The sequence below is a fragment of the Macrobrachium rosenbergii genome, chromosome 44 (genome assembly GCF_040412425.1).
Source record: "Macrobrachium rosenbergii isolate ZJJX-2024 chromosome 44, ASM4041242v1, whole genome shotgun sequence".
Lineage (NCBI taxonomy): Eukaryota > Metazoa > Arthropoda > Malacostraca > Decapoda > Palaemonidae > Macrobrachium > Macrobrachium rosenbergii.
The window spans coordinates 9748459-9765755 of NC_089784.1; the positions used below are offsets into that span (position 1 = coordinate 9748459).

At 39.0% G+C, this 17297-nt stretch overlaps 1 protein-coding gene across 1 annotated transcript; it reads right to left on the reverse strand.

Annotated features, from left to right (window-relative positions):
- Positions 1-254: 254 nt before the first annotated feature.
- Positions 255-14848, reverse strand: Alg11 (ALG11 alpha-1,2-mannosyltransferase). Its single transcript, XM_067087699.1, has 4 exons — positions 14372-14848; positions 10885-11063; positions 6710-6834; positions 255-4219 (listed from the first exon to the last, which is right to left on the reverse strand). Exons 2-4 carry the CDS (start codon positions 11053-11055, stop codon positions 3004-3006), a joined length of 1512 nt encoding a protein of 503 aa, XP_066943800.1. The 5' UTR covers positions 11056-11063; positions 14372-14848; the 3' UTR covers positions 255-3003.
- Between the last annotated feature and the right edge of the window lie 2449 nt (positions 14849-17297).

Genomic DNA, 17297 nt, shown 5'->3' on the forward strand with positions numbered 1-17297 from the left:
GTTCTTCTTGAGTGTTGCCACAAATGACAATGTCATCAAGATAAGCATAAACACCTTGAGACCATTCATTCTAATGATATCATCAATTATCCTTTGAAGAGCTACCACACCATCGGTGAGAACAAATCATAACCTGGTAAACTGAAAAATCCGCCATCCCCTTCAAAGGCTGTAATCTTCCTCCGGTAAAGGAACCAGATGATAGGCACTCTTTGAATCCATGAAACTAAAGCCCTTGTATTTGGCTATTTCACTGACTAAGACATCTATGTTAAGAAGAGAATATGCATCCAAATAGGTGAATTTATTAATACTCTCCAAATTATCAACAACCATATTAACCATGTCTCTTACTCCTGTTGTGAACAACCACCACTTGAGCACACCATGGCAGTGTACTATTTTCAATTACACTTTCATCAAGAGGACAACTGATTTCTGTCCTTACGAATTGTGTATCCAACTACTATATCTCCTTGATCTTACAGCAATAGGATGACAATCATGGGAAAGATTACAGAATACTCTAGGGGGCATAACTGGGTGTAGCTAAAGCAGATAATTCAAGTTTAGGCTGAAAGCCACCATATGACACTGTTACACTAGAACGTATATTAAGAAAAGGAATTCCAAGAATCGCATCTGCACAAAGCCCAGGTAGCACAAGAAATTTAACACAGGAATACTCAGGTACAATGGCTACTATGTCAGCACTACAAGAGTCTCTTATATGCGACACAATATCAGAAGCCATTGAAATTGTTTCCGAGTATGGAGTCACAGGTAATTTTATATTTTTCAGAATGTTATTAATGAAATTCTCTAAACTCCCAGTGTCAATACTGTAAGGACATTTACTTTATTTCCACACATAAAAATAGGGAAAACGGAATTATTCAGTGCTGGCAGAACAGAAGCAAGAGCAGCAGTGAATGAAGAGATGGCAAAAGTAGGTTTGGATTTACTCAAGCACACCTTAGCAAAGCATCAAAGTTTATTGCATTTTTGACAAGTAACTCCCTTTGCAGAGCACTTATGTCTAGGATGATGCTTGTTTCCACAAAAGAAACATTTCTCTTTTATAGCCAACACAATTAAATCATCATCTGTAGCATCAGGCGTCTCGTGTTTCTCTTTAATTGGGATAGGATAATTAAGTTCTGGTAGAGATTTCATGGCGGCTGCTGGAGTGCACTCGTCGGAAAGAAGACTATAAGACTGCGAGTCCTTGCAGGTGAGTTCCAGTGCTCTAGCTTGATCAGCAGCAGCAGATAACATAAGCATTTTATTTTCAAGCATTCTCAATCGAATATATTGAGAGGAAATCCCAGCAATAAAAGTGCCATGAATACTTTTATCTTTATACACCTCTGAGGAAACATCCTTGAAACTGTCAGTCAACGCTAAGTTTATGTAGAGCACGTAAATACTCATCAACGATTTCTCCTGACATCTGCAGATGAGTGGCAAGATGATGTCTAGAAACAATTTTTTGGCAGGCAGTATAAAAACCTTTCTCAGCTTTGCAATGGTGGCATCATAAGTAGTGCAATCAGATATAAGCTCAGAGTTCTCAGGCGACAATGCATTTGCAAGAATACCAAGATAAGCGCCATTAGTTCCTTCAGCAGCATTTTTGTATCAAGAAAAGATAAACAGCCAACACTTGAATACTCGAGCAGCATCTGAAGACATAGGAAGAATATTGAGACATTCTGGCCAAAGAGCACATTCCATTCTGCAGCTGAATATGCGAGTTATATCTCAGCTGAATAAATTGTAATAAAAAACCTCAATGCATACTTATGGCTTTATTCAGCTAGGATCCCAACACAAAGAATTACAGAAGTCAACAGGGTAAGGTACAAAGGGAAAGCAAACATAAACAAATACAGAACAAACAACAGAAAAGAAAACAACCATTTGCTAACGACAAACACATACCTAAACATTCAGACAGGCTATTAAGATAAATACCAATTTACCACACTAGTTAATGCAGGGAGCATAGCCCTGTCAGTGAGCCCAAGCCACCACCACTGCTGCAAATCTGAAGCAAAGAGTTTTGAACTGGTAAACAGTTCCATTGCAGACAGAGTGGAGATACTTTCTGCAAAGTTGATGGATGTGCACTTAAAAATGTTTCCTTCAGATTCATACAGAGCATAATGTCAGCTGTTCATGACTACAAACTTGCTCTTCTCCATCATCCCCTTCGTCTCTGCCAACAAAACCAGACCTCTTGGAGATCCGGGAGGGTAAGACAGGAACAGTATTGGAAAATGAGATGGGTGGAGGATCATTCCTTGAAAGGTATTCTGTAGCCAATCTCAGCATCCCATTCCCTTCTCCCTCCCCTTGCCTACCCTCCTAGCTCAGGCCAGGGGGATCACTAAAGGGCTGGGAAGGGTCCTTACCCCTTCTAGAGGAAGAGGTCTGGGTTTCTTGTCTCAGTTCCTTGGAGGGAAGCCCCCTCCAGACACAGGACAAGGATTGCATGGCTGACCCTGGAGACTTTGCCATGGTTGCCTACATCTTGCCGGAAGGTTTGAAGGAGAACGCACTGTGGATAAGAGCGTCCTGGCTGTAGGTAAATTCTCCACCACCATCTCTACCTCACCCTTTGGAAAGAGTACAGAGGTTCCTGAAAAAGGAGTTCTGTAACAAAAGTCCACTCTCAGTCAAAACTGGTCTCAAAAAACAAGCTTCAACTTCGCAGGTAGCAGGACTGCAGCAAAACATCCTTATTTGACAGCAGCTAAGGAAAAAGTGCTCTGTGACAGCAGGCAAGTGGGGGTTTCCCCCCAACTCAACCACCTACCACCAATTGACAACTTTATTTCCAAGTTTCAACCACCAATTCCAGCTCACACTGAAGAATATTCCTACATAAAAAGCAATGATTTATATTTCCACAGGAACAAATATTGATATAAACATTTCAATTCTAAATTGGCTTACAAAATTCACTGATGATCAATATCAAATGTTAACTTATTAAAACTAAGGCACTTCATTATCTAACAACAACTGTTCACTGGTAGTCAAGAAAGATAGCTCAAATTCTGTGTCACTGAATCTATCAACTGAAGCTCTTGCTGCTCTTCTAATGAGGTTTCTCTCCTCATCAGAACTTTCCAAAATCCTTTTCATTGCCTGGGCATAACTTTCTATATCTACTGCTCTATACCCTGTCTGCTGGCCTTCATAATCAATGACAATGTCCATCCTTGGTCCACCAGAATCATGTGCAACCATGATCAGTCCACCAGCCATGCACTCTACTACACATATGCCAAAATGTTCATTCCACATAGAGTGAAGGCCTATTGTCCCAGTCTGTACAGAATCTAAAAGGTCTGTGAAAGGAGCATTCAATTTCCAAACAATTTTATCACTGATACCAAGCTCATTTGCTATATTCTTTAGATTATCTACACGCTGTTGGTCTTGCTCATCTCTACAGCCACCTATCAAAACTAACTGCACTTTTTCAAACAAACTTGGGTGTAAAATTTCACAAAGCCTCTGAAAGGATTTCAACTGTAACAAGTGGTCTTTCTCTGGACGAAACTGACCCACAGAAATGATAGTCTTCATGGACTTTTCTGTATCAGGAACAAGAGGCAAACTCTTGAACTTTTCTGTATCACAAGGTGGGTATACAATGTGAGTACAAGAATGCCCCCACAGTGTGGTAATATGTCCATGTGTCCAAGATGAGTTTACTAAAACCACATGAGCACATCGTCCAACCATGGAGTACAGGAAAGTGAAAAGATGATAATATCCAAGCTTTAACGTACTGAAAACCACATTCTGGGCAATCACTCCCCTGTTGTTATGAGCTTCTATCCTGTTTGCTACCCGGCCTAACATATCTGTGCTTATAGTTGGATAATGAGTATACGAACCAACAGTGCATCCTCCAATATATCGGAACAGAGGATAGGTAAATGCATACCCCATAGTATCAAAATAGATATCTGGACGAAACTTTGACAAAGCTTCACCACCAAGCAAGAGAGACCCTAAACTCTGCATAAGCAATGTTAAAACTGGATAGTGTTTAGCTTCTACAAGGGTTCGACAATTAAGGAAAATAAATTCAACCGGCCTTGGCAAAACGATATTAAACCTTTGTTGTGCTTTTTGAAGAATTTCTTGAGGAGTAGCATCTGTATCTCCTGTATAAATATAACATTTCACTTTTGGATACCTGAAAAAAAAGGAACAAAAGTTACAAAATAATTTATCTATTATCAAACATTCTAAATTTATAACTATGAAAATGACAAATTTAAGATAATTTGCATTTTTCTATATATACAAACCTGAAGTCTTTTATACAGATATACCTTCAGTGATAGCTGATAGTCATTGAAGCTTGGTAACAAGTAGTTAAAGATGGCAGACAGGTATTTTAAAGGGTAATCCTCCACTGCTTACCTGTCAGTAACCTAATTACTTTCCCTTCAGCTACAGGGCCAAAAATGGGGATGGTTAGAAATAGGAGTACGATACAAGATGTCAGGTTTGTACATCTAGGAAAATGCAAACAATCTTATATTTACAATTTGTTCCTACAAAAATACAAACCTTGGTCTTTAATACAGAAACCTACTCCTTAGGAGGGAATTTTGTCTCACAGAACATGGCTGGTAGTTTCAAAAGGATCAGAATCTAATGCTAAAAACCTCTGCCACATTCTCCACAGCCTGTACCAAGGGTGAGAGATGGAAGGGCTGGTATGTCACCAACCAAAAATGCCACTTTCCCAATCCAAAGTAAGCTGATAGGGACATGTGCCAAAATGTGGTTTAATAAGCCGAACTACCTCCCAAGAACACTCAAGAGAGATGGTGAGACCACATCATCAGACCTGGGTCATCAGATAGGTGCTCAGATATGTAGCTATCCTGCATCTGCCAAACCAGCACAAACTGGGGCACAGGGAATGCCATCAGGACCAGAAGCTTTGTTGAAGTAGGCTGTGAAGGCTGCATCTAACTCATTCTCAGTACAGGGAACATTGTAGGATTCTTCCTAATTTGTAAAAAAAAAATTAAGAGGCTTCTGTTCTTCTCAATGACAATACTGGTGACTTAGAGGAGTAACTGATTTTTAGAACACACTTGTAAAATTATCAACTAAGGAGTTACTTTCCTATGCAGCAATACTGACAATATGGTGGGGTTTTAAAGTTTATGGAAGAAACAAAGGATAACTATGACTGACTTGAGGCTTTTTTTAATTGCATGACAAAATTAAGTTCAACACTTGTGTAAATTTTCTCGCTTCTGATATGTAATGTTAACCTTGTTAGCAACTTTCTTTTTACTCAATGCAAGATCTTGAGTTGCAGACATAACAAAACAGGTCTGTCAGTATAAACTAGTGGATCTTGGAATAAAGACAGGTCTGTCTGTATAAACTAGTGGATCTTGGAATAAAGTTGGATCTTGGAATAAAGTTAAGTTTAGCTGTGTGCAAAATTCCATTTAGTTGATAAGCTGCATCATCTATGCTTTGAAATTCCCATGGTTCTGTCTCTGCTTCACTCAGTTCTTCAAATTTCTGCCAGTCAGCCAGTATGCCACATTTTTCTGCTAGACACTTTTTTAAGTTATCAACAATCCAAGGGGCAAAAGAAGGAGTTATTTCAGTTGTTAAAACTGGGGTGCACTGATCAAGGGAAGAATTAAATATATCTGTAAGGATACCAACTTCAATCTTACACTACTGGCGTTAAGTAAACCATTCAAAGTTGAAATGCTACTAATCAGTATATTACAAAATATATTTATGTCATAATTTTTAGGGCTTCTGAAAGTTCTTATTTCCATTTTAGTTTTTTGCTTTCTAATATTAACGATAATAAATATTAGACAATATTTCATGATCTGCTACAGGGCTTGGCATTACATCTGCTTTTATTACCATTTTGTTTGTGATGGCAACATCTAACAAGGTACACGATTTCTCAGTGAAAAACACCTATATAAAATGCATTATAAAATGATAAACAGCAGCTGTTCAAAGAACACAGGTATACTGTACTTACATTTGTCAAGAACAGTAAAAACCAGACACTCTACCCTTGCAATCAGTGAAAGGGAACATTCACCAAGACTTCGAAAGTTATGAAAATTCAGAAATATTGTTGCACAAAACCTATCACCAAAGTATATGAAGAAGAGAAAATGAGGAATTATAATAAAAATAATTGAAAACAAATGCAGAGAAAATATTTAAGTAATCCTCAGAGCAACACCAAACATATGAGATCTGAGAGACACATAAGAGAATGACTTAACCACTACATACAGCAACAGGGGTCACATATGGATGGCCAGCTGGGAAAAAGTATTCTGTGTCTGCTGGAAGCTGCTAACTGCATGATAGGCACTTTTAAACTGATGGATTTGTATTAAAAGACACACTAACAACAAAATATTTAAAGAATTTGGGTATATTATGCTCAAACCATCTCCGAAAGCATCAGTAAAGATTACATATAGAAACTTTCTTTACTATGAAAGAAATGATTGAACAAATCAAGTATTTTGGGAGCAATAAGAGAAGGATGATCTGGTCACGTAGAAGTGTTTTCTTTTCCTTCTTCTTGAGTGGGTTTGAGGAGAGTTAATGCACAGACAGGCTATAGTGTTAAAACAAATTCTAAGTCAACTTGAGGAATTGCACCTACTTTCTTTGAATGGCTCTAATGGCACACCATAAAACTCGTTCACCACCTCCTCCAGCATTACAATATGGATGGAAAAAGGCCACATGTCTGTAACCCTTTTCACCTCGGCGTAACGTAAGCACAGCCTGTAAAATTTTGAATGTTAGAAGTGGAAATCTTTTAAGCATCCCTGTAAAATAAAATCAAAGTACAGAATGGAAAATTACAATATAAAACATGAGAACAAAATACAGACACTCCTCACTTAACAATACACTTGTTTAATGACCACTCAGACTCACAATCAGCTCTCAGACCATTCAGTCATGTACACATTACAAAAACTGTATGTATAAATTGCATGTTCCAGAAGCAATCATATGAATGTCCACCGTTTTGTGTTTAACCCCCATTTCTTGTGTTGTATAGTTATTTTACTCCAAGTTTTGATAAGATAATATCCCTTAAAAAATATGTGACAATAAAACTGTGTTCATCAATAAACACATACAGTATGACATTTTTAAAGTAATTTGTATTTTCCCTAACAATACAAACATGAGGTCCTTTACATAAGAAATCACATTAACCCTCGTATTCGCGTTCTCACGATTCGCGGACTCACCTATTCGAGGGTTTCTCCGTGGAACATATATACAGGCAGTCCCCGGTTATCGGTGGGGGTTCCATTCTGAGGGTGTGATGATAACCGAAAATCGCTGCTAACTGAAAATTGGCGATTTTGGGGGGCTTTTTCGGTGATTTTCGGGGCTTATCGGCGCCAAAAAGCACCGATTTTCTGTTATCGGTGCCTCTGTTAGGTATGTGTCAGTGCCAATACCCAATTATCGGCACTGAAAAGCAGAAATCAGCAATTTTCAGCGCCAAAAATTATCAATTTTTGCCACCAGACACACCCTGTTAAACTGGATCGCCATTAACCGAGTCAGCCGTTAACTAGCGACTGCCTATACACATTATTCATGGAAAATTCACCCATTCAGGAGTATTTTTCACTGAGAAATATCACTAATTACTGTATTTTCATATCATTTTTGTGACTAAATGCACTTTTTGTGATAAAACTATTAAAATCCTCGGTTTAAGCATTTTTAGAGGATATTTTTTGTGTCTGAACTATCAAAATAGGTAGTTCAAATTGTTTTTTTTGGGGGTTTTAAGTATTCACAGATTTTAGCTATTCGCAGGGGGTGGGTACTATGCATCCCCCACAAATACAGGGGGTTTACTGTACACATACTTTTAGTGCAGCTGGAAACAGCCAGTCAACTTTAAACAAGATGATGGAGTATGTAGTTAACTACTGACTACAGGTGGGAGTCCTGCCCACTTAGTCAGTATACACACACTTTGCCTTTTGGCCCAGGAAGCAGAACGAGGGGTGGCTGAGGTGGGCATACAACTGTAAAGGACATCAGGTTTGTACAGTCAGGAAAAATACAAATTACTTTAAAAAATCGGTCATTTGTTCCTACACAATATACATTGCTCCTTTACATAAGGAAGACTTACTTCTAGGAGGGAGGATTCTGAGTAAGCTTCTGAACTGATTGGGAGTTCACCTCACCTGGGACTCCTGCCTGGTCGTGTAATAGCAAAGGAAGGAGACCAGCCTCTGACATATTGAACATAAGTGTGAATGAGTGCATATTCAACTGTCAGACTTCTGGACCTTTTGAATTAATGTGTGTAGCAACATTGCTTCGAAAAAGGTTTGGATGAATCCAGAGCATCAGAGAAACCAAAATTAGAGATAACCAATGGGTTTGTTTTATTGTCAGCCCATCTCTCCCCTTGCTAGGGAGAGGGGAATGCTTCTATTAATCTATCTAAGATTACAAACAGGGTGCTCAGTTATGTAGGCTCACTTGCATGACCCGCCCAACCAGCATGTGACGGATGGCTACTTGTCTCTCTGCAAGACAGGAGAGATAAAAGAGAGAAGGGAGGGAGCCAGTCCCCCACTCACATTTGCTCTTTGCCACCGAACACCTTAGGCAAGATGCAAACTGTCCACTATGGGATCTGGGCAAGCTACACAATTTGTTGAGCATCCAACACAGGACCAAGGGAAAAGGAGTCCAAGGGCCTGTAAGCAACGTCCTCAAGGTAGAAAGATGTTTGAGTGGACAGCCTATACCACCTTCTGTCTTAATACAGGCAGTCCCCGGTTATCGGCGGGGGTTTCATTCTGACTGCATGGTGATAAGCAAAAATCGCCGATTTTCAGTTATCAGCACCTCTGTTAGGTATGTATCAGCGCCAATACGTGATTATCAGCACTCAGGCTTCAGATGTCGAGTCCTCTTGAAGAGAAGTTTTGTCAAAAACACACACAAGATCGTTACACACTTGGGCATATAACCTGTTCAGTTCTAAGACCTACAGTATACGAGTACAGTACATACTTTCTTATGAAAATGCTCGGAGAAAGCATGAAAGCTTCTTATCCTAACCCAGATGCTTATCCAGCTCCTTTCTTTCAGAAACCTCTAAAGAAAAAGGAGACAAAGGAGGAACAGTCCCTGGCATCCTTGCTTCATCCAGTAGAGGCAAGGCCTCCAGCAGATGAACAGGGCATTGAACGGTCTTAAAAACAAGTTGACAACAAACCATCGATAGAGCTGGGGCCGCACAACTGGGTTGCACTAGCCTCTTCATAACAGCACCAAAGAGCCAGAGACAGAAGGGGCAAAGTGCTACCAGGTCACCATGGCTGTCTGACCATGAAAGGACTGAGAACACAGCTCATCACTCCATGAAAACTTAGTTCAACACCAAGAATTCAGGAACCAAACAAGCAACACAAACAGGCCCTGCAAACACTTCCCCGTGCGATCCTGAAAGATCACTGGAGAGTAGATGAACTGTTTCACCACCACCTTGGTCATCTGACCAAGGAAAGTTAGGGTGAACATCCCTGCTTCCCTGCACTATCAGCAATTCTAACCCGACACTTAGGTCAGGTAATGAACGCCAACAGTTCGTGCGAACGAGCCTTGCAAACCCCTCTCTGTGCGATCCCAAAGGATTGGGGGTGAGAAGAGTTGAAGTGATACCTGTTACTGTGGTCATCCAACCACAGAAAAGTAGGACAAACACTCCAAACTTGTTGCCACCCATAAACCTGGTCCACAGACCAGGAAAACGAGGTATGAATGAGCTGCACAAAGGATCAATGCACTACTTCTCTCAAAGTGAGAATGAGAATTTGACGAAGCAAGCTTGAAAACTTACAAAGAGACAAGATGAAGAGAACCTCGAGTTTAAGGGAATCGCACTCAGTACCAGCCCTGCCTGGAAAATCAATCACCGATGGTGATGGAGACTTCCTGCCCTATCCTGAAGGGAAAGGCACCCAGAAAGAAGCTTAATAAGCCTTATAACATGGGCAGATTTTCTGCTACTAAGAAGAATGACATAGATGATGATGAAGAAGGGAAGGAGAATGCCTCTACCTCCTTCCACAACTGTCGAAACTCACTCGCCTTGTCTGCAGTAATCAAGAATCATACAGACTAAGGAAAAGAAATCACAGGAATCCAATAAATACAAAAGGAAGGCCCAAATAACAGGATTACCTAAAATAAGGTAAACCTTACTCTTCCAAAGCTGCTAAGTGGCTAAATCTACCAGACCTGAAAGGCAAACACTATATTATTAAGTATATTTATCAGAGAATGATACAGCTGCTGTGTAACTACCAGAAGCTGTTACATGTTCAATAAAAACAGCATTCATAGTAGGAAGGAAAAACAAACTTAATTCCTTGTAAGAAGGCTTATTTGACAGATGGGTTGAAAAATTGCAATACAAGCACACAGTTAACAGCCAAAAAAGGAAACAGAATACACAAGTTTAATAAAAAAAAAAAAAAAAAAGTTCAAATGGCAGAAGTCCAGAAGAGTCATGAAAGATGTCTAGACTTGACAGCTGCTGGAAGCAAAGCGGAGAGCAGACTGACAGGTGGGCGGGGCTTCCTCCCGCCTGTCGGTAGTTGACTACCTTGTCAGCAAGTTTGAATGGCTGTTCCAGCTAGTGCTTTGCAAGTAAGGAACAATGGTTTGTATTTGTGCCAGAAAAAAAAGTGGATTCACAATATGTATATACTGTATGTAATATTTCCCATGGTATGAGAAAAGTTTGTGATCTACAGAAACTGAAATAATACCTACCACCTTGATAAGGAACCAGCAAACACATATACATCCTGCGAGGACAACCAAGAGTTGGAGGATCATTGTGATACCCAAGGACCAAACTCTTACAGCAAGGGACATCATTTGTGAAGTCAGGTTCAATAATTCGACTAATGATTCCATAAAGTTTGTTACAATATTAGTCATGGTGAAATCTGAAAGCAAATGTGAAACATCAGACACTTTTCTAAACAATTTCATGTTTTAAGGATATAAATCATTACTTTACAAAGGCCATTTATATGCTAGCATCTCACTATCAGCAACCTCAGTTTCCTTTTGCATTTACTTGAGTACTGAGGCTATAAAAATATGGTCTTTGGATTTGGGCTCCTAAGGAGCTTTCCCTATTATAAGAAGTCCTATGAGACTAAAAGGATTGCTGAGGTTCAGAAAACCTTGAGTGGTTTTCCCTTATTTTTCAAAATGATTTCTGACTTGCAAGTGGCATTAGCCAAGTGAAAACAAAATCTGCCAGTACTAAATGGTTGTATGAATGGAGATGGCAACAACTGCATATCAATTTCCATCATTCCAGAGCTAGGAAAATTTTTCTTCATACTCCAGAGCTGGAAAAATGTTATTTAAAATCTTATGTAACTACCATGACCACAGAAACTTTTCTGACAGCTAATATGCAAACATGACACAATGAGGCACTTGTGTGGCCATTGTAGAACATACTAAAATATAATAATTTTCATGATAAAATGATAACTTTCATGATAAAATTATTTGGATACTTACCTATTGTTAAAGTTAGCTTATATCTTTGCATCATTAAGTGCGCTCTGCATACAAAATAAAAAATAAAGCTTGACTAACCCGCTAGGGCTGTCTCTGTAATCACCTGTTTCTAAGATGTAGGGAGGCTGGGTGGGTTTTCACTTTAACAACTCTGATGCATCAGAGTTGTGACCTCTCCATTTTAGACGAGACTATTGGGAGGAATGTCTTATTCCTTTTAAGACTCAGTTGTAAAGTAATGGAAACAGTTGTGTACAAACTGTATAAGTAGCCCTGCTCAACCATTAGTAGCTGTTTTTGACAGTGTCCCATCATTGTCTCCTTAACCCCTAAGTGTTTGAGGCCATCACCTAAGATGTCTTGATTCAGGAGATGAGAAAATTCTTAGCACTACCTTTGAAGTCTTCCCTCTAGGGTCTTGCCCCTACAGATTTTTTTTTCTTTTCCTTGTAAGTTCCACGTAGAATTTCCCAAACCACTCTCGAGTTCTGCTTCAGTAGTGATCTGGCTCACATTCTAAGTGGAAAAATTACACATGTAACCACAACTGATGTTTTGAACTCCCTTTTCATGTAGGCTGTGTGGATCCTCAGAAGACAATATGCTGAGTTTCAGAAGTGTCTGGCAAAGCATCAAGAAGAACCTTTCGTAGTGATGGTTCTCAGGGAAGGATACAGGCAGTCCCCGGTTTACGACGGGTCCGGCTTACGACGTTCCGAGGTTACGATGCTTTTCAAATATATTCATCAGAAATTATTTCCCGGGTTACGACGCGTTGCACGCCGATCCGACGGAAGAAATATGATTCAAAACAGCAGAATAATCATAATTTGGAGGTTTATTTGATGAAAAACTCAATAAAAATGCAGTTTACATTGTTTTCAATGCACCCAAAGCATTAAAAGTAAGGTTTTCTAATGATTTTTACGATTTTCGACGATTTTTCGGTTTACGACGCGGCGTAAAAACGGAACTCCCATCGTAACCCGGGGACTGCCTGTATTTTGTACCTTTTGTTATATTTTTACCCCTATCAACTTCCTAATAACCTTCTCTCCACACTCGTCACACAGAAAAGTTCTTAGTTTGGAAGGGTAGATTAGATAGTTGTTATGCAATGAGACCATCGAACCATTGGCATTTCCAGTCTCAAAAAGTTTTATTCATATTATACTCTCGATGAGTCATTCAGTTTGGTCCTGGCAGCCTTTCAGAAGGGTATAGGATGTTTTCTGTTGGCATGTAGGACACACTTCCACATCCCGGTAAAGTTCAGCTGAAGAGAAATATTCTGTGTTGGGGTTTTTAGCATGATGAATTCATCTGCTTAGTATCAGAGTAGTTCTCTCTTTTTTGGACAACTGGTTTGTTCTCACCATTTTATTGCTGACGACCTTGAGGGTGAAGAATTATGTTTTGTCTAACCTCAGAGCTGGGGATTTTGTTCAATACTGACTAATCTGTGCTTTTCTGATCCAGTCAATTGTTTATCTGGGGATGAAGATTGGCTCTCGCTTTTTGGGGCTTTTTCCAACCTAGATTGATAGATAGACAATTTTCTACCCATTTCGAGAACTTTAATGGGTTGGCCTGTTGACCTCAAGAACCCTTGCACTGTCCTCAGATGTCTCAGAGGCAGATGGGGGGCAATTTCAAGAAACATTTGATGTCAGGGAGTTGGAATGTAAATAACCTACAGCTTTTGGCAGTTTTGAAGTCTTATGCAAGCAGAACATCTAGTCAGAGACAATACAATCGCAGTCTTTTCGACATTCAACCTCTCTATTCTTACATAAGACGACAAGAAGACACAGATCAATAGATTTGTTCAGGTTAGCAAAGAAACTTCCTTCTCCTTTGGACAGACCCCAGCAACATCATTCATTTATCTTGTTTTGTCCTAAGGAAAAACATTCTTATTGAAGACTAACTCAGCAGAAAAGGGCAAAGTCTTCAGTCAGATAGTCTCCGCCTTCTTCAGGTTTGCCAGATGTTGTGGAACCTCTGGGGAGGCCTAAACACCAATCTGTTCATAACTGCTCAAAACATTACTCTCCCAGTTTACTACCATCCATGCCAAGATCCTCTAGCAAAATGGGCAGTTTAGACCAGCCTTCCTGTCAGAAAAACATGGTCAAACCATAAACAAAACGGTACCTTTTTGTTTTGGATGTTACGGCTAAGTGACTTAAGGCCGAAACGCTTTGCAGAACACAAGAATGATTTTGACAGACTTGTTGTTTACTGTTTTGAGGAAATACCAAGTTGGGTGAAAACACAAGAATGATTTTGATAGCTCATTGGTGGCCCCAAAGGGAATGATCCTCCTAAATTCCTTTCCTGGTGGTAGATTTTCCTTGTCTTCTGCCTTTTAGGAAAGACCTTTTTAGACAGTCTTAATTTAGGTTAGGTTAGATGTGGTTGGATTAGGTTGCACTCATATTTTAATTCACAGTGGCCTAGATTAAGTTGGTAGGGGGTTACAGGGGGAGGCATAGCAACCCCAGACCAGGTTTGTTTTTTCCGTAATAACACCTCGAAAATTCGGACCCAGTCATGTCTAGCCTACCCTAAAACTGCCTAGGATAATGGAATACGTCTACCCTATGGAAAGCTTCGGTGAGACTTGAATGTTCCAATACCACTACTATTCTACGTTAACCCATCATATCAGAAAATCCCCAAAATACGCTAAATTAGTCAGTGACAACTTTACCTGCAGTCGTTCATATGAAACGTCCTTTGTCTGGTTTGTTTTGCATACGTGCATGAAGTCAGAACGAGCCTATCACATTTTGACAGCTGTCATCTTCTTCTTTGTTACCTCACGTCGTTTTCATGGCAACCGCGGTGCTGCACCTTTTTTCGAATAACCTACAACATTGTGTGTCAAACTACTTTGCACGGGCCATATTTGAAACAAAAATGATGTCAGTTTTCTTAATTCTTTGGTTGACTGGTTCGAAAGATACGTCAGTTACCGGAGTCAAAAGAATTAGTAGTAGTAGTAGTAGTAGTAGTAGTAGTAGTAGTAGTATTAGTAGTAGTAGTAGTAGCAGCAGCAGTAGTAGTAGTAGTATGGCTTTTTTCACATGTAACGGTCCAAACATCACTTCAGTTACCTGTATTTATGCTTGGATGCATTAACTTTCCATTTGGTTCCATGTTCTTGTGATACATTCATCCAAAGTCCTATTTCCCCTCCTATACAGATCTATGAAAAAATAGACTTTAGCTACTCTTTAGTATGGCTGTTGCGTGAAAGTAAATTTACCCCTAATATTACTGTTGGACAGTTTGGAATGAAAAAAAAAATAAGAAAAAAAACATGGTTAACGACGAGGTATCATACGTGTCCGCCTTTTGACGTTATGAATTTTAGCATACGGTATTAGAGTGCACATACAGGTCTGACTTCCTCATGCTGACTTATCATGTTTCTTTTCGTGCTCTTTTTGAATTTCGTATTGATGTTCAGGGTTGACCTTTCATCTATCTATATTGCCCTTGTTTTATTTTTTTCCCAAATTTTCATGAAACATTTTAACTATTTTTCTTTACGTCGCTCAATCTTACTTAGATTTAGGTCTCATTCCTTCACACCTATATCTGTTTCTCCTTAGAGGATGACCCACGAGGTCAGTGCTCAGATTTCTTGAGTAACCAGATGATGCACATTTCTTGTCTTGGTTCCTTCAGCAACGTTCTATATACTTGCTTTTCTATTTCTTTTTTTTTATCTTATTTCTTTTGTCGTTAACTTTGTGATTGTTATGACATACATAAATGTTAACACTGGTAGTCCTTTTCAGTGCAACTTCAAGTTTTACTTATGATGGAATTTACCATGGTTGCCATATGGGTTCTTTTCAAGCAGTTTCTAAAACCCCTCTTTGGTTTTGTTCATAATAAAACCAAAGTATTTTTTAGCTTCGCTATTTCTGTACCCTTAATATATGAGTATTTGAAGTGTAATCTATTTCATGTCCTCCTTCCCATGCGGAGAAATGGAGGTGATAAATTTGTATCAGCGTTGGAAATCTGTAATGTGACAAAAATTACGAAATTAGGGAGCATATTTGTGGATTTTCCCTCCCAACATTTCATATATCTTTTGTAAGTATGTATATATCTTCCCACTTCTCCATTTGTAGTTTGGTAGTACGGCACAGATGATTTTCCATGCAAAAAAGTCTTAAATATCTCTGAGCTAAACTGATATCCATTATCTGAAATTAACTGTCCAGGATGACCGTGAGTGGTGGACAATGGGATTGTTACTTAATTTGTAAGAAACTTTGTTATCTGGATGAACTAAAATTGCCCTGTAAAATCAACAGAAGAAGTTGCAAACCATAATTTGGACACTCCTCAGAATTCATTGGTGCAGTATTTAAATTATTTTGTTGCAGTAACCATACTCCAGTCTCCTTCATGCATGTTTCGGTAGCATTGTCAGTTCCTGGTCACCAAATGTATGTTCTTACAATTGCCTTAGATCTAATTGTGAGTTGAATGGTGAGACTGCATTTCTTCATGAATGTTGTTCCTAAGTGTTGCTACAATAATACTAGATCCTCTCAGTTTACAATATCTTACCTTGAGTTTAGACCACGCTGCTTTATTTAGTTTGTAATCCTCTTGCTTAATAATGAATAATTCCTACCGGTGACCAAATCCTGCTGGCGTGTGGGATCCATGGCGGTCATTGGTGTTTGGAGAACGTCAGTTAAAAATATCATTCTTACGTTCTTCAGGTGCCTTGTCTAAATGTACCTGAGGTCATGTCTTTACATTACCCAATTCTGGATGTGGGCCTATACTCAGTTGATAATTATAGGCTCCTACAATAAGTGACAATCTTTGAAGTCTAGTGACTACCAGTGTTGGTAAACTAGGTTTAGGCCATCATGTCTTTAATAAGAGGTTAGCGATCTTTAATTAAGGTGAAATCTTTCCTGCTATATAATTAGATAAGACACTTCTTTACTCCATATATATGGCTAATGCATCCTTTTCGGTTTTGAAGAATAATGTTCAGCCTTGTCTAACAATCGTAATAATTTGTAATTGATTGCTCAATACCATGGGGATTAGAATGTGTCAAAACTGCTACAACACGAGCTTGTGATGCAACTTACACTAACTTCACGAATAACTCCGTCTGAAAGCGTAGTAAGGAATTTAGAAAAAGTTATCTATATTTTGATTCCTTTGAAATTTCTCTGACATGCTTCTGACTAGTATAAAACGGCAAGCATTTTCATAATGGATTTGCAAGAAGAGTAACCATGATTCTCCGATCACTCTTATTCAAAGAGCTCACTTAAAACAACAAATTTTGCATTTTTTCACCATGCTTCCGGCTGTCAATTCCGTTTTATTATCTCTTCACTGTAATTTGTTACACCTTCCCTGAAGTTTGCATCTTTTTAGTTTTACATTTGTTCATGCATGTCTTCCTTTACACTTCAAACCAAGAACGTTACCAAAGCTGCTATATTAAAGTGTCTTATTGCACTCCATTTCTTTTCTTTGTCATATATCTATGACTTTCGTAGGCTCTTCTTCAATTTTTTATCTTAACCATGGGCCTACTGATTCTGCAATGTCTTTCTCTTTAATTTTTTGCTTTCCAATAA